The 23,204-nt window shown below is 39.5% G+C and overlaps 1 protein-coding gene across 3 annotated transcripts in view; it reads left to right on the top strand.

Annotated features, from left to right (window-relative positions):
* il11ra (interleukin 11 receptor subunit alpha) overlaps positions 1-23,204 on the top strand; it is a 33,581-nt gene that overhangs the window by 4,961 nt on the left and 5,416 nt on the right. For 2 of the 3 annotated variants that reach the window (XR_002168710.1, XM_019874058.1), the window contains exons 2-8: positions 14,893-14,989; positions 20,430-20,496; positions 21,053-21,222; positions 21,659-21,773; positions 22,187-22,350; positions 22,513-22,676; positions 22,800-22,944. Coding sequence is in view for 2 of the 3 variants with exons in the window: in XM_019874058.1 (XP_019729617.1) it covers positions 14,893-14,989; positions 20,430-20,496; positions 21,053-21,222; positions 21,659-21,773; positions 22,187-22,350; positions 22,513-22,676; positions 22,800-22,944 (922 nt within the window). In the remaining variant the exon portion in view is untranslated. The remainder of the gene's footprint in view (positions 1-14,892; positions 14,990-20,429; positions 20,497-21,052; positions 21,223-21,658; positions 21,774-22,186; positions 22,351-22,512; positions 22,677-22,799; positions 22,945-23,204) is intronic. The other variant, XM_019874060.1, reaches the window with a different exon arrangement.

Below are 23,204 nucleotides of genomic sequence, written 5' to 3'. Positions count from 1 at the left end.
GGACGAGCAGTTCCCTCAATCTTTGGATTGGTCATCATGGTCCCGTGGAGTGGGCTACTCCATTCATCAAATCTCACATCAAACAAAGTCTATGGACAAAGGGCTCAGGATCGCCCAGCATTTGAAGAAGGAGCATCAGACACACTTGTGCTTCAGTGACTCCCGAAAGGTTGTCAGATGTTGGTCAGGCATGCGTGAAACGGTGGCTTGATTGCTACGACAAAGCTGATGCATACGTCGGGGCGTAGAGTGACACCTCGTACCTCAAGATTCTTTTAACTGTAAAAGGAATAACCTTGGCTGTGCTAAAAATAGCATGCCTGCTGGCTCGTCTGGGCACTCTTTAGATATCCGCTGCTGGCTATTTTCTTTCTTTCTTAATTTTTTTGAATCAATCAACCACAGGACTTCCGCTTATAATGTGAACACTGGCTTCTGCAGTTGTCGTGTTATCTTTGACGAGCATGCCGTATTTTTTTTTCAAAATGCATTTGCGCATGGAATTTTTCATTGCGTCTTCAAAAGATGGTAGGGAAGAAATATTTTTTATGTTTGTCTACTCACTCTGTCCTGTGATAGAGGAATTAAAATAAGACAAGAAAACCTTAATTTGTCTCACAATGGAGAAATTCCCAATTTAGAAATACATTTTTTTTTGTTTGAGGGGGATATAATGTAAGTGTGCGCAAGATAGAAACAGTACGAATGTTTAAATCCTTCACCAAACATGTGGCATACTCGTGATTAAATACTTTCTGCAACAAAGAGACCATTTTGGTTAGTGTGGTTTACATGAGTTGTAATTGCATCACTTAAGTTTGCATAGTTTATGGTCACGCTGTATGAATTTGCTCAAGATATGATTCAACAATTGCATACAGTTGGAGTCCATTTTTAGCAGCCGTTCAAGCAGAAGACTGCATCTTGTTTTTAAATTTGCACAATCTGCAAGCCATAGTTTAATACTCTACCATGTATTAAAATGACTGGCATTCTCTGTTTACAGGGATGTTGCCAGGAATAAAAAGACAAAACAATAATGTTGTGTGGCAAAGCTGAAGAAGTTTTCCTTCTGCAGCAAGGTGACTCCGGTATTTTGGACTCATCGTGAATAATTGATAGACTTGTCACTTTCAATTTTGAGTCAGTCCATCGTGTTGGAACAAAACGCATTTCTGAGAAGGATCTGTCCTTGAAGGAAAAAAAAAAAACCCAAACAACGTGATGTTTAACCTACCATGGAGCATACGTTTTAAGTTTTGCATGGACCTTCAATGCCGTTTGGGAGGGAGGACTTGGTTTTGCTTTTGTCTGTGCTTTTGTGATCGTGTTTGCGGGTGCACGTGAGTGCACGCACACTATGACATCATTCTATTGGAATGCCTATTGAAGATGGTATGAGCCAGCTCCACCTTTTAACTGAAATTTTACTGTAACCTTTCACACAAATTCAAGTTTTTTTTTTACCCTTCCTCCCCTATTTATCATTAGCTTTTCATGATTTTGCTCTCTCGCTCTCTCTCTGCTTTTGCGCCTCCCGGCTCCCGACTCCTGCTGAGTTTGTTGTTCTTACGTAGCTTCTGTGTTTTTAGAGGAAGTAAAAGGGACCTTATAGAGCGTGATGACGATATGAGATTTGGTAGGTACACGACAGAAACTAATGGAAACGAAGTAAAAACTGCCCAAGTGATTTTTTTTTTCCAGATTGTGATCACAGTCGAACAAAAGTTGTGTTGTTCGTAGTTATAAACAGGAAAAACACTTACCTGTCGTAGCCGTGGTAAACCTGTAGATGCCCCCCTGTGCACGTTTCGAGCATCACAATACTACTGTTTGCTCTCTTTTGCTTTTTTTTTAAATTGTAGAATTTGATTTTAGTTCGTCTCTGTGTGCCCTGCGATTGGCTGGCAACCGGTTCAGGGTGTCCCCCGCCTACTGCCCGAATACGGCTGGGATATGCTCCAGCACCCCCCGCGACCCTTGTGAGGATAAAGCAGATCGGAAAATGAATGAATGAATCATTTTATTTTATTTTATTCGTAATTTATAGCTGTTGCTGAACCTAAGCATTGAGACTTATCATGACCCAAAAATTGTCACATTGGGAGTTTAAAACATTTTCTTGAATGTCGCATGGTAACATTTGTTATATTTTTAAATCTTTTGAGAATTAGCAGTTGACCATTTTGATTTTTTGACTTCTGTGTGCCATCCAGATAGTGAGCACTGTAATATAAGAGGGCAGAGACTGCAGTCTCGTCGTGGGCGCCGGTTCTTAGCAATACCTAAATGCATTTTCTCTGCTGTCAGCATTTAGGTGGAAATGACTTCTAATTAGTGCGCCATTGGTCAGGAAGCGGCAAAAAAAAAAAAAAAAAGAGGAAGAAATAATATCGGTGCTTTATTAACATCTATCAGGAGCGTATTCACATTCATAAAGGGTGATTGAATTATGAGTAGCTATGAACAGATGCTGATAAACAAAATATAGAAACTATCTTGCTTTTTTTAAGCAGATTTTGAAGGTTTGTGAGAAAGAAAGACACTGTCTAAATATGAGTGGCATGATGAGTTCATCCAAATCCATATTTGATTGTTCATAGTTGTCGTTGAATATGTCATATATGCTACCAATCACAATCGTGGGAGTGTAATCAGTACAGTATTGTAACGTAGAAGTCTTTCATACGACTATTTCTTGTCGGGGATGCGGGGAACAAGCTTCTCAAATGTCTATTGTTGAGAACTCAAGATACAGACGCACGCCCGTATGCACACGTGTCTCAACGTCAACAAACTTTCAAGCGTCAATATCATGCCAGTTTTTTCACTTTTTTTTTTCTTCCTTTTTTTCAATCTGCTCTGAGAATGGTGCCTGTGAGGACTGTTATTCGTCCAGCTCATTGGGCATCACGATTAGATCACTATTGGGTTGTTGTCGTTGTCTTATTCCCTAATTTGGAGGAGAAATAGGAGGAGGAGTTTTGCAGAACTGTCCGAATATCCAGCGCATGTGCATTGTTGTTTAAATGAGTGAGCAAAACCACAGTTTTGGCCTTGTGTATGTCTTGTGTAAACACACCGTTCCTGTGTCAGCCCATGTAGGTTAGAGTGAGAATCTTAAATTGGATAAGGGAGTTAATGGGAGGCTAATGTAATGAGAGCAAGAAAGGGTTGATGTTACGTGACTAATTGGACCTTAAGAGTAGCATTCTCAGTGAGCAAAGGATCTATTTTGGCTGAATAGCACAAGGGTGGGAATCTCTCGCTAGCCCAAGAGTCGATTGGGTTATGATTCAAAGGCTAATGGTTTGATTCAATTTGACTTCCTTATTTTCGTGATTAACTCAACTCTACTCAACCTTATTTGAAGAGCACTTTAACCGTTTCATGCACAAATTATGAATTTAACCTGATAAGCTGTCCACTGTAGTAACCGCTGTCCCCGAAGGGATTAAAACAACCACCGCTGCATCCAAAGTGCTCAAAGAAATGAGCCATACAATTCAAATAAATGACCGACACAATTTTTTATTTGAACAAAATGCAAAAGATGGCAAATATCACATTCTAATTCGTACAACAAATGTTTCTCAGCACTAGGAAAAGCCAAGAGGAAACAAAAGTACTGCTATGTGCCGATGGCCAGTTGGCGAGTTTCACCGGCTCACCGGCTGGCAGAAAAAAAAAATCCAAAATGGGCTGTTTATGCTTCATGTGATTCTTCACGTTGGTCGTTTTCCCAATATACTATATATATATATATATATATTTTTTTTTTTTTTTCACCTGCTCACTTACTCGCACTGCCGGGCGCTCTTTCTTATTTGCATAATGTTGAGTCAACATTACAGACATAATCAAGTGTTGACATTCTTGAACCATTCAGAATTGCGTACATGTCAGAATTTAATTGTGCGTGTGATTTATAACTCGAGTTATGCAAGCACAAATTGTAAACAAATACCCAACTCGATGGCTAGAGGCTGATGGTCACCTTTTCTCACTCCCTAGTTTCCAGGTCCTTGTTCACGGAGAATGAATTGGCTGTCTCTAAGTATTTAAGAAGCGTTACTCCTTGACCTGCTGTGTCAAAAAAACAAAAGAAATAACCTGACATAACTCCTTTTAGAAGCCTTATTGTTTGTTGTTTTACCAAAGGTGTCTTAATACTCGGTACATATCTCAACACTGTTTTACATTGACGAGAACATTGTAAATTTTATTACAGCTATGTAATCTGGTTTGCGTCACTGCTCATATCAGCTATGACAAACAAGCATCGCTTCCTGTTTACCAGCAGTCTGCCAGAGAAAGACCCAGACAAACTGCTCGGAGCTGTATGTAAAGGCTTTGTGTGATGATATTAGCGTCTTACTAGCAGGGCAGTATGGCGTGATATAAAAGTGCACGTTATTCCTCCCCTTCCACGATGTTCTTCTTTGCGTCGGTGAGCAGTATTCATCGTCAATCATTACACGCTCGGTGGTTTGCAGCGTGCTTTGTCTGACCTGAAGCTCTTCATACTTTTACGCATCGTTGAACAGATGCTGATTTATGTTGTGAATAGTAAATAGAAGCATGCCTGTCTGTTCTCATGTTTTGTTTTGTTTTTTAACTCACGTATTTTTTCCATAATGAGTTTCTCCCCATTAATCTTTTTCTCTCCGCGACACTACTTTCACTCTTCCTCTCTCCTCAGCGTCGTCGGTAGCAATGGGCAAAGAAATGGGATTCCCAGCAGAATGACTCACGTCTCAAGAAATTCGGGGTCGATGTGTGATGGTCACAATGTGTTTTGTGTGGGTGGACGTTGGTGGAAAAGGGGGTATGCACTTCCCAATATTTTTGCTTCCAGCTTGAAAAAAAAAATGGCGGAAGCTCGCGAGCAAAACAATACACATCCACATCTTTGGACCTACACTGGGTCTGTGTGAACAAGCATCATTTGCCCAAGTATGATTCATTCAAACCCTAAAACCAAAAATCCAATGAAGAGGCTGGAACATGTTAGACATGTAAACAGATTTGTTGTGTTCAGAAAAAATAAAACAACAGGCATTTCTGTTATTCTTTGGAAGCTTTCCATTGGAGTTGTATTTAAGCCTCTGGGAAGCCTTTTGGTTAAAATTCGCATTGTGATGAAATGACACATTCATCAATCACAGCTAAATCTGTGCATTCTATTTTGCGTGCATGCATGCATTTTTGATTCTCAGTGTTGCATAAAACGGCAAACTCCAACTGCTTTATGTCTCTGTAATTACTTCCAGCAGTAGTGTGGCGCCAGTCAAATACACTTGGACGCTGCATTTGCTCTCTCTCTCTCTCTCTCTCTCTCTCTCTCTCTCTCTCTCTCTCTCTCTCTCTCTCTCTCTCTCCACACACACACACACACTGATCAACCAGATCTAGGCAGTTTTTTTTTTTTTTTTTTGGCCAGTGAACCTGCTGTCTGATGTACTGGGACAGAGTTAAGTACAGCAATCATCGTGCGTGACTGAGGGTATTCACAGTTCATGCATTTGACTAACTTATTTTTTTCCGTGCTTTGACAACAAGCCAAGTAATTGGCTGGTCTATTTATCCCATCTGAACTGTTTGATTTGTTGTTTAATTCCATATCTGGCGATAGTTTATACAGCTAGAAATTGATTGGATAGATTTGGACTGGGTATACCTTTTAAGCTTTGTTGATTTAACACAGAGCGGATGGGATGAGTTGATGGTTTGTTGAAACAGTGCTGTTTTCAAAGTGAAACCGTTTCCACAATGTGGACGGAAGTACAAATGCATTCAGTCTTTTCACCAGAAAAACATCTTTGTCAGAGGACACTAATGTTGCCCAAACGCACAATCTCTCTTCTAATGTAGAGTTCAGAGGTGTTTGATAGGTTTGATGTCATAGACTTCCACACCATTCGAGCCTATGGACTGTACCTTGAGCATGTTTTTTTTTTATGGAGCAGTCCAATATATAGAATATAGTCCAAAGACTCAAGCTGCGTTAAGTTCTCTAAAACCTTCGGAGTGTTTTTTTTTTTTTGTCTCTGCTTCCCAGTAGTTATTACATTTACAGTATAACATGATGAGTTAAGGGTTAAGTGAAAAGTGGACCTAAAGAAGGAGTGGGCTTCTGTTTGTGATTCTTGTATGAAGAGGAGCTGCTGCACACTTGTTTAGAACAAAACGTCTGCACATTGTCTCATTTGGTCTCAAAGCACCAAAGAAGGTGTAAGTCATTTTGTGTAACCGGGACCAAACAATGTCTTGCTGCATCAGGAAGCACGAGCCCATAACTGAAAATTGAAAGAAAAAAAAAAAAAAAACATCGACAACAAAAAAAAAAAGAACCAATCGCTATAGTGCGATGGAGCCAAATTTAATATCCCGTCATTAGGGCTGCCGTAAACAATGATTTTGATCATTGATTATTTTTGTGATTAGTCGCCTAATCAATCGGACAATACATAAATTGTGTGCCAACCTCACTTGTTCACATTTTAGCAGGTTTTTTTTTTCATGGCAATCATAAGGGAGCGTCAACTATTCACTGATTTTTGCAGTTTGCAGTTGAGCCTGGTCGCTATCCGAGTTATGACTTATGAATCTTACATACCTGATTTTTTAGCAGTTACATTTTTGACTGGTTGGGGTGTCATCAACCTTCCCTTTTTTTTTTCTTTCTTTTTTGTTTTTTTTTTTCCTACAGTATCTCTGCAAAAAGGCCAATGGAAACTAGACTTGTCTGTGGTTAGCGTTAGCACCTGGTGATGTTTACACTGGCACTCTCTACCACCTTCGAGGGAGTGTAATTTAAGCACCCTGCATTCATGTTTGAGTGATATATATATTTTTGTGGGTAGGATTCAATAGTTGTCTCAATGACTCTTTCAGACCTTCCCTCAGAACTCTCATCGTGATGCATCGCTACCCTGTATTTTGATGACCAAGTATCGGCATCACTTCCTCAAACGGATAAGGAGGATTATGAGAAACTTTGTTGATACAAGATGATCAGGGTTGGTTTGAGATTACCCGGAAGACATTCAGACTTTCACTCCTCAGATATTAATGGATAACTTGGTTCACTAGCTAATCCAACACGCCTTACTCAAACTTAGCAGCGCTGAACCAGCAACGTCTCTCTCTTGCGAGGATTTGAATGTTTTGTTGACATAATGCGTGTGTTATTGATACTGTAACGAAATACTGTTTGTGTGCATTGTTTGGTTTTAAATGTGAAGTTATACTGTGAGCCAGATAGTGGTCTCCGCATCCAACCTTGTGTGTGCATTTTGCATTGTGTGAATATCTAGCATATGGTAGCCATCTTGCGCTGGCGGCTGAGCTAAAGGAAATTCCAGTGTTGTAGAATTTAGCCCAACATACTGCCGCCGCACTCACTCAGTCACTCAAACAAGCACGCACACACGCAGGCACATACCACAATTCAGGTTTGCGTGTAACAAATTAAGTCTTTAAAGAGAACTCATTTGAATAGCTCAAAAAGAAGCCTCCAGGAACTCGGCATGCTCAAATTTCTTAGCATGTCATTACTGTATTCCGATCTTCTCACTTAGAAAAACTCCGATCGACACTCTGGTCTTAATCTGCGCATTGGCTGAGTGCTATCTCTGTATACACATGGCAGCCATTATTTCTTGCGTTTTTAGTCTCTGGGATTTTCCACAGATTGTATATGGCCCAGACTTTTGGAGAAGACTAACTTGATCAATGTGTCCCATTTGGACTTCCATCATACATGTGTTTTTCATTTATACTGAGATTTCAATATCAACCATTGGCAAAACCTCACATTTCTCTAAACCTCAATTATTCTTTCATTTCAAAAATAATTTCATGTACATTCTCATTGTTACAAGCATTGCGCCACTTGTGTGTTAAATAGGATCTGAATTTCATTGGCTTCAATGCCAACTGCTTCACCGAAAAATATGTTGAGTTCATTTCAGCAAAAATTCCCTCAGCCAAGCTTATTTTTAATAACAATCATTTACTTATGAACATTTGCGTCTTGTCTTTTAAATCAGGGTCTCTGGCGTTCAATCAGGCGGCTTAATACTGTATGTGATGACGAGTTTACGTCTCATGCATAAACCACACGGCGCATATTCAACTGTTTCACAAATCCTTTCAAAATACGAATCCTACTCAAATCGAGTGTGTTTGAGTGTGGAAAAGATAAAAGGTTTTTGTTGGTTTATGTTTGTTCCACTTCGCCACACACACAACCCATTTGATGGTGGTGGTGGGTGGGGGGGAGGTAGTCAATGATGCAAAAATGCACACCGAAAGTTGTCTTATCTAAACAAACACACCCGCAACCACGCCTGCACTGAAGGGCTTCACATATGGGACCATAACGTAAACGTACACGCACACTTGTCTCTCGGCAGAGTTGCCGTCGCCTGAAAGGACCAGATGAGTGTTGCAGGGGTTGCCGTAGCAACTTGGATCAACACAGGAGCCATTGTTGCGTTGCCCCATTAACATGACACATTTTGGCTTGACCCTCAAATCTTGTTGTTTCAGTGCTTGTGCGCACACACACACACACACACACACACACACACACACACACACACACACACACACACACATTTGCAGTTCGGTGATACCTCAGCTTGTCAGCTATTTAATCTTGAGCCCATCCTACCTCATTGACACGGAGTCGAAAACACATTGTACAGAGTTTGCAAAATTAAACATCAGTCTACGATTTAGTGCAGCAAACTCGAATGTTCAGTGAAAATAAACAGGATATTCTGTCATTTGGGACCACGTGAGTGATGTTGGAAAGAAACTCAACTGGAAAAAAGGTAAATCGAACTACCGTATTTTTCGTCCCAAAAAGCCACACTTCTTTTCATAGATTGGCTGGTCGTGCGACTTATGCTCAGGTGTGACTTGTAACTAATTAAATACATCATATTTTGGGGGTAGCCCTTGAGTTTTTTGAAAGGCGCTTATAAATAAAATATGTTATTATTATTATTATTATAACCCTGAATAACCGAACAGCACACTTGAACAAAAATCAGAGTTTTCAAATGGTCGAAGTGAAGCGGTGCGGGTTTGGAACCTTTTTCGAATGCGCCCGTGATGAGGGAATGAGTCCAAGCTCTCCTGTTCTTGGTCTTTGTAAAATTAATTTCCGTGGTGGAGTGACTTATATATGTTTTTCTTCTTCACGATGCATTTTTTTTTTTATTTATTTTTTTTTTTACTGTTACGACTTCTACTCTGGAGCGACGTATAATTCGAAAAATAAGCTATTGCGCAGCTATTTTTCGACATTCTTGCATGTAACCCCCCCTTCTCATTTTTACTATTGTCTCCCACTTTCCGTCTTGCTTTTGCCTCGTAAAAATGACTGAATGTGCAGTGGCATGCAGCAGCGTGAGTGACTCAGGGTGTGGGATTGTGCTGCCACGGAGAGGAACGGGTAAAAGTGTGTGCTTTTGAATCAGATTACTCATCGTGCAAGTGTGCGTGCAACTTATTTTAGCATCAAGTTGTTTTTGTTATTAGCTAAGGATTTGTTTTCATGTTTGGCAAGTACATGCTCCATTTTCTTCTGCCTGTTTAACCACTCGTTAAAATTCAGGCTTTCAAGCGTGAGCTAATGCTTGACCTCTGTCACAATTCCTCAGCACTCACCCCTTGCCTCATTTCTTGAATGGGTTTCATACCAATAGCTTTGCTGTTGGAGGTTATATATACTGTTGGGTCTGTTTTATGTGTTTGGAAGTGCCACTCTGGATTTGTTTAGCATATTTTAGACATAGCTGAGAGCATACACATATTCAGATGGCATTCCGGTGACGTAATTCATGGCTGCACAGGGCTTACTACTGTCTCATACTAGGAGAGATAGACAAACCTGACACTTGGTGGGAGTGAGTCGCTATGAAATCCTGCAGTGAGAGGGACAGCTTGTGGAAAAAAAAACCTGTTGACATTTGAGGAGTTAACTTATCAGTGGTCCTTGGCATATTTGCTCTGCTATCCTTTGAGTTAACAACAACAACAACAAAAACAGAAAACCAAGGCTTAATGGGCTGATTCATTAATATACTCACAAAAACATTGATTCCAGGGTATACCCCACCTCTTGGTACCTGTCATCTGCGTGAGGCCCCAGATCACCTATTCCCCTGAACAAGATAAGCGGTAGAAACTGGAAGCTTTAAAATGTTTTCAAGGTTTAAAGAACTTAAAATTATGCTTTATGTTGATATCGCCCAGTCCATATCAGTTTAAACCACTGCACGCTTGAAATGTAATTTTGTTTGTTTGTTTGTTTTTTAATCAATAACATAAAAACAGCAATTTTATACAGTTCTATATATGTGTAGCCAGTGGGAGGAGAAATACAAAGTAAGTGGTTCCTCAGCTGCATTGTGATGCAGATTTAAACAATGTTGTTTTTGCACCAAAAAGTAAAATAAACTTGTGGTATACACATTTTCTGTCCTTCCCTAACTGGGTATTTTAAAGCACAATCATTTAAAATCAGCATTTGACCTGGAATGTTGCTTTGCTTGCATATATAGTGTGTATGGTTGACAGAAGTGGATTTTCATGGTTTGGCCCTTACTGTTAGCTTGGTGGTGTGGAGTGTAGATACTAATCAGTGTTCTGAATACATGCCTGTAAAATATCCACAACTACTGGGCGACTACATTGCAATTGTTAGCTTCCATCTTGGTTTTGGCAGACCGCAGTGCAATTTTCAGTCGTCAATCCAACAGTGAAAGATGAGATTTTCCACTAGTTTAAGTATTGCCAGTGATGCTTTTTTTTTTTCTTGGAAAGAAAAAAAAAAAGCATCTTTTATAACTGGGTGGGCTGCCCATATTCAAAACAGTACTATGAACTTTTCTAATGATTTTTATTTTGCTGCATTTAGCTTGAATCTTTTTGTATCTTTATATATTTCTTCCTTAAGATATTAGATCAATGAAGACAAAGCATGCTCATTGACTTGGTCGTGTGGTGTTCATACCATCGCTGCAACATGACTACAGTGGTACGTTGATGTATGGGTGCTTCAAATGACGTAAAACGGTGTCTGAACAAAATTCGTGTAAACATCCCAAAGTTTGAAAATAAATGGTTTTTACATTTTGACTGTTGTCATTATGACATCAGTACATGACACGGATAGTCAATACGGATCAGTGGACCCGGGCTGTTGGGCTTCGTGTTAGCATTGATAAAGATGACCCAAAAAAACCCCCAAAACAAAACAACTTGAGTCTAAAAGGACGTGGTGGAACGTGAAAAGTAGACAGAAAAGTCCCGTCTAAGTTTCCCTGAAGTAAATGAACTCTCAATTCAAGGCGAAAAGACTGGCAGCCCCCATGTGCATCGAGTGTTCGTAATTCAATGTCACAGTAGTCATGTGGACGATTGCAATGAAGCATTGAGGCTGTTAAGCAATGTTTCATAATGTTACTCATTTTATTTTTAGGAGCTTGTTGTTACTTAGTGTTTTGTCCCATTGCCTTTGGCTTTGGCTGTTGAATGGCATATCAAGCAGGGGCTTTAATTTTAATCATCCGTGACTGGTGTTGAGTCCATCTGTTTGAGCTGTTTGACCACAGGGAGCATTGAATAAAAAGAAGACTGCTAATTTAGTGTCTCCCGCTAGCTAACTACGCGCCTTGTTAGCTAGCAGTTAGACTGAGGTTAGCTGCCATGTGCTCATCAGTTGTATTTTGTATTTTGTTTCGTTTTATTTATTTTGGTAACATTCCTGTCCTAGTCGATTTCTACATGAGTTATTTTTAAATAAAACTGTGAGGTGCATCCGTGACACTATTGTATGTTTGTATTCATTTGTAGTTAATTAAGAAGCATTTTTGGGTGTTTTATTAATGTAATCATGTCATATGGGTAAATGTTGACTTGTACTTGCACATATCAGAGACATTGATACAAATTTGTTTCCTGAACCTTGAACCTTCTGATATCAGAGTACTGGAAAAATGTTGCTAGGAACTGACTGTAGAGTCAAGTGAAAGAGGAATGGTTTAATATAGTAAAAGGGAAACACTAAGCCTTGTACACCGCACTGAAACACTGATGCGCTGACTTTGACCTTTTCTGCTTCCCATCAAATTGTTCCGAACATTAATTATCCTTTGATGGGCAATCAATATACTGTTGAACGTATCTGCAGCACATTTGACTTCTCATAAGCCACAGGGGTGTTGCAGCTGGATTGCAGACATAGAATGTCTCACATTTCATGAGGCTCTCAAGCAAGGTGGCATGGCTGGAAGAGGAGAAGGAATGTAAACACATGAAACTTGAATTTGCTGAGTATGCTGTGAGAAGTTACACTGCCAACGTGGTGAAATGTAACGCCACTGTGCCAGAACACCACACCGCAATGCAAAGATTTGCAGGGTCTCAACTCGTACACAGGTTTCTGAACTTTTGTGCCCTTCTTAACTTGGATGTTTAGAACTACGGTGAGTTGTGAATTGGAAATAAAAGTTTTCATAGCATTCTCTCTTTCATACAAGTTGCTGCATGAATATTGAGGTTTCTCCGGTCTTAGATGTTATTATTACTGGGCCAGGACTTCAACAGACAAAATGTCGGTGCACCTAACCACCTACTACCGCTAAAAAAAATGGAATACTGAGACCCTTTCAGTGACAGCGGTTACTACAGTGGACAGCTTATCATGTTAGCAGCTTCCAGGGTGCATGAAAGGGTTAAGTCCTTTTCTAGTTCTTTTCAAAAGTCTTTGATGGGAACCTCTCAGGTTCTTCCCCACTCAACTTGTGGCTTATTGACATACTAGCTCAAATACCAAAGAGTGTGCATCTTCTAGTGTAGTGGAAGTTCGTGAAAGAAAAATATATTTTTCCACTTTGATGTAACAGGTTGTTTTTTTTTTTTTTTGAGTAATTGACCAGAAAATATTTTGCTCACCTCGTGGAAAATTTAAAGTATTTTTCGAACCGTTTTGAAGATATGTCTTGACATACAAATCCATATGGTTTCAGTTGCAGATGTGGGTTTAATGGTCTAGCGGCCTTGGAGCAGTGCTGCCTTCTATTTTCCTTGTATTCTATTTTGCGAAGTCGAAAGTCCTCACCGTCTTGGACTGAAACTGTCATATCATCATCTTTTTTAAAATGTAACTCGCTCCAATCAACGTCCATTTGGCACAACACCTTTTTGTGACCTTTGATTGGATTCTGGTAGGGCCACCGCCATTCCATGAACCAACAACAATACTTTATGCTGATGAAAGTTGGTTGACATTTATTTTATCATTTTGGAAACTGATGGGTAGCTGATCGGTCTTGTTTGTGCCAAAGATTCAAACTGTGCTGCAGTTCGTCATCTTGAGTCATCTTTTGGAATTTATTAAAAAAAAAAAAAAAAAAAAAAAGAAGTCAGCCTGACAAATAAACCATTGTTTGAATTCTGATACATGTTTTCTTCATTAGAAAAAAAAATCTGCATGAAATGTTTTTAACAAAATCAATTTTGAGTATTGTTGAACTGTTGTGTAACAGTTCCTAAAACAGTGCAGTGGTGATTATTGCAATCGTGCAGTGGAAGTTGAAGTTCAATGTCCCTGAAGAGCAGGAATGACTGTTATTTAAAAAAATAATACATCGGTAAACACATGTCTCAAAGTTGCATCAAACAAGCTCAATCATCAAAGAATTACGTGTATGGTTTGGGCATTTTTTCTTTCTTTTTTTTTTTTTTTTTTTTTAACAATACTTATTCTGAAGAAAAAGAACGACAAGCCACAACCACTGCATATAATGTTAAAAGACAACAATTATGCATCACAGACTACGTGAAGTGCACTCATTGTAAGATTCCACCAGGATCCCAATACTTGCCCATTATTTGGTAAGCAAGTTAAAGACAAAAGTGATTTTTTTTTCAACTTATTTTTTTAACTTGTGGGATAAGGGTGTTCAAAAAAATTTGGATGATTGAGCAGCATCTCACACTCACATAACACATTTGTCATTCATGTTAAAACATGACAATTTTGTGTTCATGTCTTAAGTCGAGCTTACTTTTACCTACATATATATGACAGTCAAGAATGTCAAATGTGAAACAAAGGATACTTTATTTTTTGGACTATAATACTGAGACTACAAACTTCAAGAATCTAGCCCGATTTTGAGCCGACAGACATGTCGCAGAAAATGTTGTGTCTCATTTGAGTTGCCGTGACGCAGTGTAGCCTGAATAGCGTGACATATCAATGATTGGTCATCTGGTGTCTGGGACGCCTCACAACCACGACAACCAAAGTCTGGCATGTTCAAATTATCGTTGGTCTTGCCGCAAAGTGTGACATGTCCCATGTCGACCTTCAATTGGTTTTATTGGTTGACCAATCGGAAGACAGTGCCCTCCTAATGACGAGAGACCGGACGTGAAAGTAGATGTAGCATTTCAAATCATGCTACGTTTGCTAACTGCAAAGCCAGTAGCCGATTTGCAAACATGGTGTCATTAAACAAATTGTTAGTTCTTTTGGGAGAAAGGACAATCCATACCGCCCTCTCCCCACAATCCATAAACGGGTCCGTCATCTCTTTTTTTTTCTCTCTTTTTGTGAGCAGAGAACAAACACACATGCACATAACGCCTCCGTCGAAATGACTTTGACAGGTGCCGCTTCAAAAAAATAAAAAGTCACCATTTTGGTGTAAGAGACAGCTTTGGTGTCACATTTAAATGAAAAGAAAATAACGGCACTTTTTATGCGGTGTGAAAGTATTAACCAAGAGCGTCAGACAAAGCTGCAGATAAACTTTGTAGTCTAAGCTCCTACTCTTCGTGATTATACTTTCTGTGTCTTTCCAGATGCCAGGTCTTTTGTCCAGTTCTGGGAGTCTGACTGTCATCTGGTTTTTATCTTGGTCACTGTGTCGAAGTAGTGCTCAGATTTGGACCAATGAAGGTAACGAACACTTCGAATTCACGCACACCTCCCCTGATCATAAGCACATGTTGAAAAATCCATTTGCAAAGGCATGTCCTTTTCATATGCCGTACACTCACATACAAAGAGCGAATTTTTGACTTATTTTGCGAGCTTTTGACCATCTCAGTTGAAGGAACTGCTAAAAAAAAGAGGGAGGAAACATCTAGCATTTAGAATAAAACAACTGGTTATACTGTATGTTTTGGCTTGAGGAAAATCACCATGAAACACCGACACATTCTGAAAAAAAAACATTTCTCATGTTGGCCAATCACAGTTTTGTTCACTTTTATGATTCTCTTCTCCAAACATTTTTAGTCTATTTTAAATTCACGTTTTTTTGTTTTTTTTTTGTTCAGTTCGCGCCACACAAGGCGTTTATTGTCAATGTGTTTTTCTGTATTCGGTTTCATGGGAATCTGTTCTCGAGAAATTGACGTGGCACGTTTTCTTTCTTTCTTACATTTTTCCCTTTTTCTTAATGCCTCTCCAATGTTTCTCTCCGTGTGTCTGCTATCGGAGCCAAGTTGAGGTTCGCTTATTCATTTCATTAATAAGAATACTGGCCCCTAGCCCTTTGAATAAAACTGTCACAGTTTTTTTTTTCCCCTTCCCGTAACCCTACACAACCACCGCCCCCTTTTTTCTTAGTTTCTTGAACTGATTTCAACAAAGACACGCGGCTTTCCTTTACACTTAAGCTTGTGTGAAGGTTTATTTGTGTATGTGGAGGCATGCACTTAAACGCACATTCGTGTTTATTTGTTTATTTTTCTGAGTGTGTGTGTGTGTGTGTGTGTGTGTGTGTGTGTGTGTGTGTGTGTGTGTGTGTGTGTGTGTGTGCATGTGTGGGTACTTGTCCATGTGCTGCGGCCCTTTTGCCAAAGTCAAAATCAGATATGAGTGGAACGCTGCGGCTTTGAATAATAATGTGCCTGACTGCCAATAAACATGAATACACACATTCAAAGCAGCCGGCTCTGCACTACTCTGAAGATTACACACAATCACACACACGCTGCACACACACAAATGCACGTGTACAACCACAGGAACAAATCGTAGAGAGTGCACTATCTGTGGGTATAAACAAAAATAAACCAGATCTCTCTCTCTATACATAATGTCCCCTCCAAAAAAAACAAATAGTTATCAATTAGCACAATTTACATGGTCAGAGCAAGTTCAAAGACGTACAAAACTGATCTCGTCCTACCCTTTGTTCTTTGTGAATTTGAACTTGTTTGATATGAATATCATTATAGAGCATTCATGTCGTGTAGCTCAATCGAAAAAGGAAAAAAAGTCAACATGTCAACCGAGTCAAGTGTACATCGGTTTCCCCTATTTGGTGCAAACAATTCATATCCTTCCGATTTCATTTCAGTAGTTTTTTTCATTGTCAAGCTAAGTTTCTGAAATGGCATTTATTTTAAATGTATTTAATTTAGTCGAGTTTCTTTGATTTTTGTAAAGTTTTGATGGATGGTTCAACTGCTAAAGTGCATTTTCCAGTTCTACATTTTTGTGTTGAGTTGATCGTCCATGTAATAATACCCAGAATTAGAAATGCTGTCATTTTAGTTGAAAAAAATGATTGTCTGGGTCCAAATTGCTCTCGGGATCGAATGTCTTGTGGTCATCATATTCAAAGGTTCTGAAGTTTTTAGGATGTGGATTTTCGATGACAGTAGAGTCTGAGAGTTTCGGTGGTCAGCTGGTTGATGGACAGTTCTCAACATGCCGCTCGATGGTGTTGAACTTGAGCCTGTTGTGTTGGTGTACTGGCACGGAGATAAACTATGAGTTTGACCTGCCGCAAGTCGGTAATGTTCCCTCTGTCACGTGCAGCTTTTAATTTTGGAAGTTTTTCTTCCTTTTTTGACGCACGACATCTCTAAAGTCCTCATTTATACACATGTTGGAGCTTTTTAAGTACTATTGCTCGCTGCTGGATCCTTGTTCTCTCCTTGTATTTTTCAAATTTCAACTGGCCTTGGGCGAAATTTCCCAGGCTTGAGTCTCCCAGTGCGGTGAGCTCTCTCCATCTCAATTTACCCCTGGAACTGCAACTTCTCCCTGAAAATTCTTTGCATGTTTTCTTCTGTTTCCGTCCAGGTTTCTCACTGTGTTTCCTCTATTCCGTAAATGTGCAAGTTATTTCTTCTCAACGGATCTTCTAAATCGTCCATCTTATCGATTATTAATTAGCAGGCTGATACATATTTTGTAAATTTCTATTTGCATATTTTTACAGTGGTCAATTTGATTGATCTGACCTTTTTTTAATATCCTCTACATCTTTCCGAGTAAATTTTATGCTGGTTTTAATTTCTTGGACTTCCCTTGTAATACTGTCAAGTCGCGAGTTGGTTTGAGCCCATTATCATCTGACCAAATCCTTTAAAGTTGTAATGCTGCTCTTGCATTAATGCTGTAAACAGCTCTTTTTGTTGTTGGCGTACCGTATTTTCTGCACTATAAAGCCCTTCGTATTATAAGGCGCAACAATGAATGGCCTATTTTAAAACTGATTTCATATATCGGGCGCACTGCATTATAAGGTGCATAGAATAGAAGTTACAATAGTGGCTGCAGTTGCGCTCTGCATCCACGCGATGGAGCTAAAGGAAGACAATACAATACAGCTTTATATACAGCCTTCACAACCACTGCAGTTGTAACAAAGCCATGAAAACTGGTCACATACACGGTCAAGAAACATAAAAATACAAATGGCATTCCAAAACAATAAATGAAAGACAAAAGTTACGAAGACCATTGATTCAACAAAAAGGCACACAAACCCCACGGGCTTACATGCACAATGGGCTAAATATAAAAATCTTGCTTGTCTCCTTCTTCCTTCATTTGGTCAATAGTTAACTATGCTTTTAGTATTATCTTTGTTTCATAATGGCTACGCAGAGCTCACAAAGTAGTTGTCTTTGGAGTGTGTGTTGGCGAATACACATGTCAATTAGTGTCGGGCAGAACCCTTTTAGGATGCAATTGGTTCCTGCTAATAATAACCACTAGATGGCATAGGAACACTAACAAGGGAAAATCATAATGGGGAATATAAAGAGACTGTCACACCATCTGTAAGGTGCATTGAATTATAGGGCGCACTGTCGGATTTTGGGAAAATTGGTGCGCCTTACCGTGCCGAAAATACGGTAGTTCATTTATTTGCGCCCGTGTATTGTATTCATGTATTCAGTTCACTCAAGAGGCTTTATTGTCCTGCTTGTTGGACACTCACTCACTAACACTGTCCCCACAAACAAGCCACGATACCAAAACGTACATTTCGGACATAACACCTTGGTACAGAGAGTTGCGAAAAAAATGCAAGGATACCATTAGTGTGGTAGTACTTCACAATGACGGCTGTGCAAATGATACAGAGAGTCGTGAAGCATGAGTAAGTGACCTGTAGTGTGGGAATTATGATACAGCGACACTTGTGTAAATGATGCAAAGTCCTTGAGGACGTTAGAGTGTGCACAAGTGTGGAATACTTATCCACGACAATGTGGCAATAAAAATGAAGAAAGTAATACTGTAAAAAGAGAGATGTACAAAAATTGGCAAAAAAAGGCCACTTTGGAATCCTAAGTCAACTGTTTTCGAAGTTCATGGCAAAAGGAAAGAAGCTAGTGGGACGCTTGCTGGTTTTGGTGTGAAGTGACTCATTTCTAGAAATTGTCGCTAAAAATATTTCACCACTTACATGCCCTGCGGTGTGTATTGATGTCGTCCGTGCTGGAGTGCAACCGTTGCTGCTTTCCCTTCAGTGTCCCCTGAATATGATAGATATAATCTGGCTCTATTTTCCTTTGGGAAATTACCTTTCTTTCCACGATATACAAAAAAGTCAAGAAGGCATCAAGGTCGGATGGAATGTCTCCCTCCTGCCTGAAAGTCTGCGCCAATTAGTTATCATGTCTATAATAGACCGTATATCGTCATATCGCACAACTCTAATTTAAAGTCATACTTCCTGTTGACAAAAGAAAACTCTTCCTCGTATTTGAGGAAACTTGCACTCAGCAAGATGACTTGCTGAACGCTTATCCGAACGCAATGGAGGACACTCAGAACGTTGACGATTATTGACGTTATCTTTATGCCTTGGTATTTGAGCATCAATTAGTCTTTCGGATAAAATTCCTGGAGTGATAATCAACCTCATATCCATAAAACCTGCATTAGCTGTACAGGCAAAGAGGAACCATTTTACCGGTCTTACAAGTGTAAAAAAAAAGATATCAGTCATTGTTGATAATATCAATAAAACACACAGGTGACGATGATTCACATCGTCCACGTGCCTCAAGCATCTCACTTTTAAAATGAACAATTGCTGCACAAGTGTAAAACAAATAAATAAACAAACTTTCGTGATTAAAACAAGATCTGAACACTCAGCTCTTGATTATTCAACTGTCGCATTTAGAGCAAAAATGGAGAAGATGGAGATGACTGATGCGTATGAAAAACACGAAAGTGAAAGTCGGGCCAGATTGGAAGTTAACCAAGTAAGAAAAGGCCCGCAGAGCCCGGCACAGAAGTTTGGATTAATTCGAGTGTGTGTGCTTATTAGCCCTGTGCTGCCTGTCAAATATTTTTCCACCTGAGATGTTCCACAGAAGCCAACTTTTATATCTTGTAGCGTACACACTTTATGGTGAAGATATCATATCCACTTGGCAACTTGCTAAATTCACCGCAAATATTTATTCAGGTGTGCACCGCAACTCTTGCGTACGCTCCAGTTGAATGTGTAACATTATCCTTGGTTAAAAAAAAAAAACAAAAATAATAATAATAAATGTATTGACCATATCATAACTGTTTCACACTGCTGGAAATTTTAAGAGCTCAAGGCTCTCACATCATTTGTCCAACTGTCATTGTAATTACAGCACGACTGATCACTTGCTTGAGGACTCTCTGCATCATTTGCACTGCTGTCATTATATGTGCTCGTGGTACATCCGAAATGTTCATCAATATCCACCCTAAGTGTCTCTCAAACCACCACAGACAATTACACGTTTATTTATTTATTTTTTTAACATACTTGGCCAATAAAGATACTTTTGATTGACTGTTATTCCTTCCACTCAAAGCAGCTTTTTGGAGACTGATTTATGTACTTTTCATGATTACATAACGCAAGAAGTTGAAACACTTGAAGTCGTTTCATTGTAAACAAGCAAGTCAAAGTCAGTTTAGTTTAGTGCCTGAAGGACCACTAACCTTCTTTGGTCATGTTATTGTGTCCCTACTGTAAACTGTGACACATACGTCACACTCATGCAGAGCACGGCACCACAAAATACGACTGACTGCTTGCCTGTCAGCCAGACAAGCAGTGTGCCTTAATATTTTATGTCTGTGTTTGCAGTTTCGGACGTGCAGTACGGGCGCTTGGACTCGAATGTGACACTGGCATGTGGGAAGTCCCAAATTAAGTAAGGAATTAAAAAAAAAAAAAAACATCATCTTGTTTCTATTTTGTAACGGTCAATACTGGATTCTTTTGCTCTTGCTACAGTATCAGTACATCCGTTTGGGAAAAAAAAAAGCACAAGATGAAAACAATTTCCTGAAATAGTTTTCGTAACAAAGAGCCACATTTTTGGCTAATATAGTCAATTACCAGTGCTGGCTTCAAAAGGACTTTTTTTTTTTTTTATTCCCTCAAACTGAGGCTTCTGTTCTATTAGCTGATGTGCCTCAATTTATTCCATCATTACCTTGAACAAACATTTAATACTGCAATTGACATGTAAGCCTATTATTTCCCTCGGGAAAAACAAACAGACGTATTACGTGGCTGTAATTACCTTTCTTGTGACTTCTACCGTCACATGTTGTTGAAGAACTCTTCAGCGCAACACAGCAGGCCAGACATGACATTTGTAAAGTGAATTTTCAAAGTGCAGTTTGGAGAGGAAAGTACAGATGATGTCCGCAATAATCTGTTCTCCGCAAAGTCTTCTTAAACTCAATAACATGTTGCCCCAGTAGGATACCAGTGGTGTGGCATCTTGACGACAGCCAAGTGTTACCATGGCACAAAGTAACATCAGATGGATCGTTAGTCCTGCTGCACGTCAACCTTTCAGCCCAGGGCAACTACAGCTGCTATGACAACCATGGGCTCCTACTCCACTCCATCAAACTCAGACTGGGCTGTAAGTGTCATGTCATTTAGAAAGTGGTGCGCTTCCGTTGAGCGCTCTTGTGACACGTTTGGTTGGTTGACCAGAAATTCTATCTAAAGGTTTGAATTGTTGACGCTTTTTTTTTTTTAAAGCTCGGTTATGTAATTGAAACAGTGGCAATCACGTCACTGCCAGCGGTCCTCGAAGAAATTTCCACCACAAAAACAGACTCCACTTCCTGTGACTGTTTCTAAAAGGAAATGGCTCCCTCAAAAGGAAGGCTCCTTTTGAGCGAGAGGATTTCTTATTGCTAGCACAATATATGAAACATCTACTACTACACGTATATGAAACATCTACTACTACTACTACAAGTGCTCCTTCTTTTTTCTTTTCTTTATCCTAGGGGACATTACAGTCTCGAAATATTTGTTGAAAGATTTAGCCCAGACTCTTGTTCTTCCAGATCCCCCTGGTCTGCTTAGCATTTCCTGTCAAGTTCCTAATCACACTCTTGTTCGCTGCTCCTGGAAAGAATCGGTGAAGACCTTTCTTCCAGTCGAGTACAACGCCTCCCTCAGGTAAAAGCCAATTACTGCAACTCAATACCATCTAAACGTTTTCGGTGAGGGCCTTAATATAATGCCATTTGTATCATATTTGATACATGCATTTTCATTATGTAACTCATTCTTTATATTACATTAAATCATCTGTATCAAATTTGATACTGAAGGTTTAAAATGTAATTTTTTTCCAAATTTTCATTTTCGGATGTAATCTACATAATGCTTATAAATGGAATACAACAAATATCTAAAACAACATGATATGGCAAATAATATTTTTGTGGATTTTGTTATAAGGGTTAATGAACATCTCAGTTCCCAAAAATCAGATTTTTCTGGCTATTCCTTGATGGGTCAGGCATTAAAGGGTGAATAGAATATGTGTTTTAAAAATGTTGTCGTATCACGCTTTTGTCTTTTTCAAGGGGTAATGGCAAGGCCTGGCAGCCTTGCCTGGTGGACGCGGCCCACAAGTACTGTGATGTAGAGCACCCATCCTTCTGGCAGACGATCCACACGCTTAACGTCACGGCCACAAACGCCCTTGGGTCTGAGTCGACGGCTGCCCGGATTAAATTAGACAAGCTGCGTAAGTATCGGGATTTTTTTTTTTTTTTTTTTTGGGTTGGAATGGTATCTGGAGAAAATCTGTCATACGTTTCGTGACTGCGCATAATTACCGCATATTCACATGAATGTTTTCAGTCGTTAGCTTATCCAAACACTTTTTTATTTCTATCTGTCTTTTCAGTGAAACCTGACCCTCCGGAGTCAGTATTAGTAAATGAGGTGGAAGGCTTTCCAAATAGGCTGAATATCTCATGGAACTTTCCCTCCTCGTGGGCGCTACGTGATGCTTTCCCTCTCGTGTTTCATATAAGATACAGACCACATGGATCGCAATACTGGTCAGAGGTTCGTAAGGGGGGGTCATGTATGTTTACATTATAGTCAACACAGATCAGAATTTAGGACCTGTCGTTAGAGTACTTGCATTTTTCTTCATCTTCCTCTCCTTTCTCTTTGCCTCTACGTCAGGTTTACCCCGAGGAGAGTCCAGTAGTGATTTTTGACGCCTTGGCTGGGCACCCTCACCAAGTCCAAGTGCGAGCGAGGGACGAGCTTGATGCTGAGAGCCAGTGGAGTGACTGGAGTCCTCTGCGTTATGGCAGGCCCTGGGAAGGTTCGAAAAAAGATCAGACATTGGCTTTATTGAATGGAAATTGCAGTCAAATCTACGGCTGTATCCCAAGAAGAAAATTGTGGCCTTTTTAAAAAAAAAAAAAAAAAAAAAATACATATTTCAATCATTTACTCGATTAAAACGCTGACTAAATAAATACAATAATTTCAGGAAAAAAGTGCGAACCCTGCCACAGTCCACCAATTTAAGAAATTAGCATATTTTATTTAGAAATATATATTATTGATGAATTCGGTTGG

This window comes from Hippocampus comes, unplaced genomic scaffold, assembly GCF_001891065.2.
Source record: "Hippocampus comes isolate QL1 unplaced genomic scaffold, H_comes_QL1_v1.1 scaffold101, whole genome shotgun sequence".
NCBI lineage: Eukaryota > Metazoa > Chordata > Actinopteri > Syngnathiformes > Syngnathidae > Hippocampus > Hippocampus comes.
Note: the sequence above shows the minus strand (reverse complement) of the source record. Positions and strands in the feature narration are given on the sequence as shown.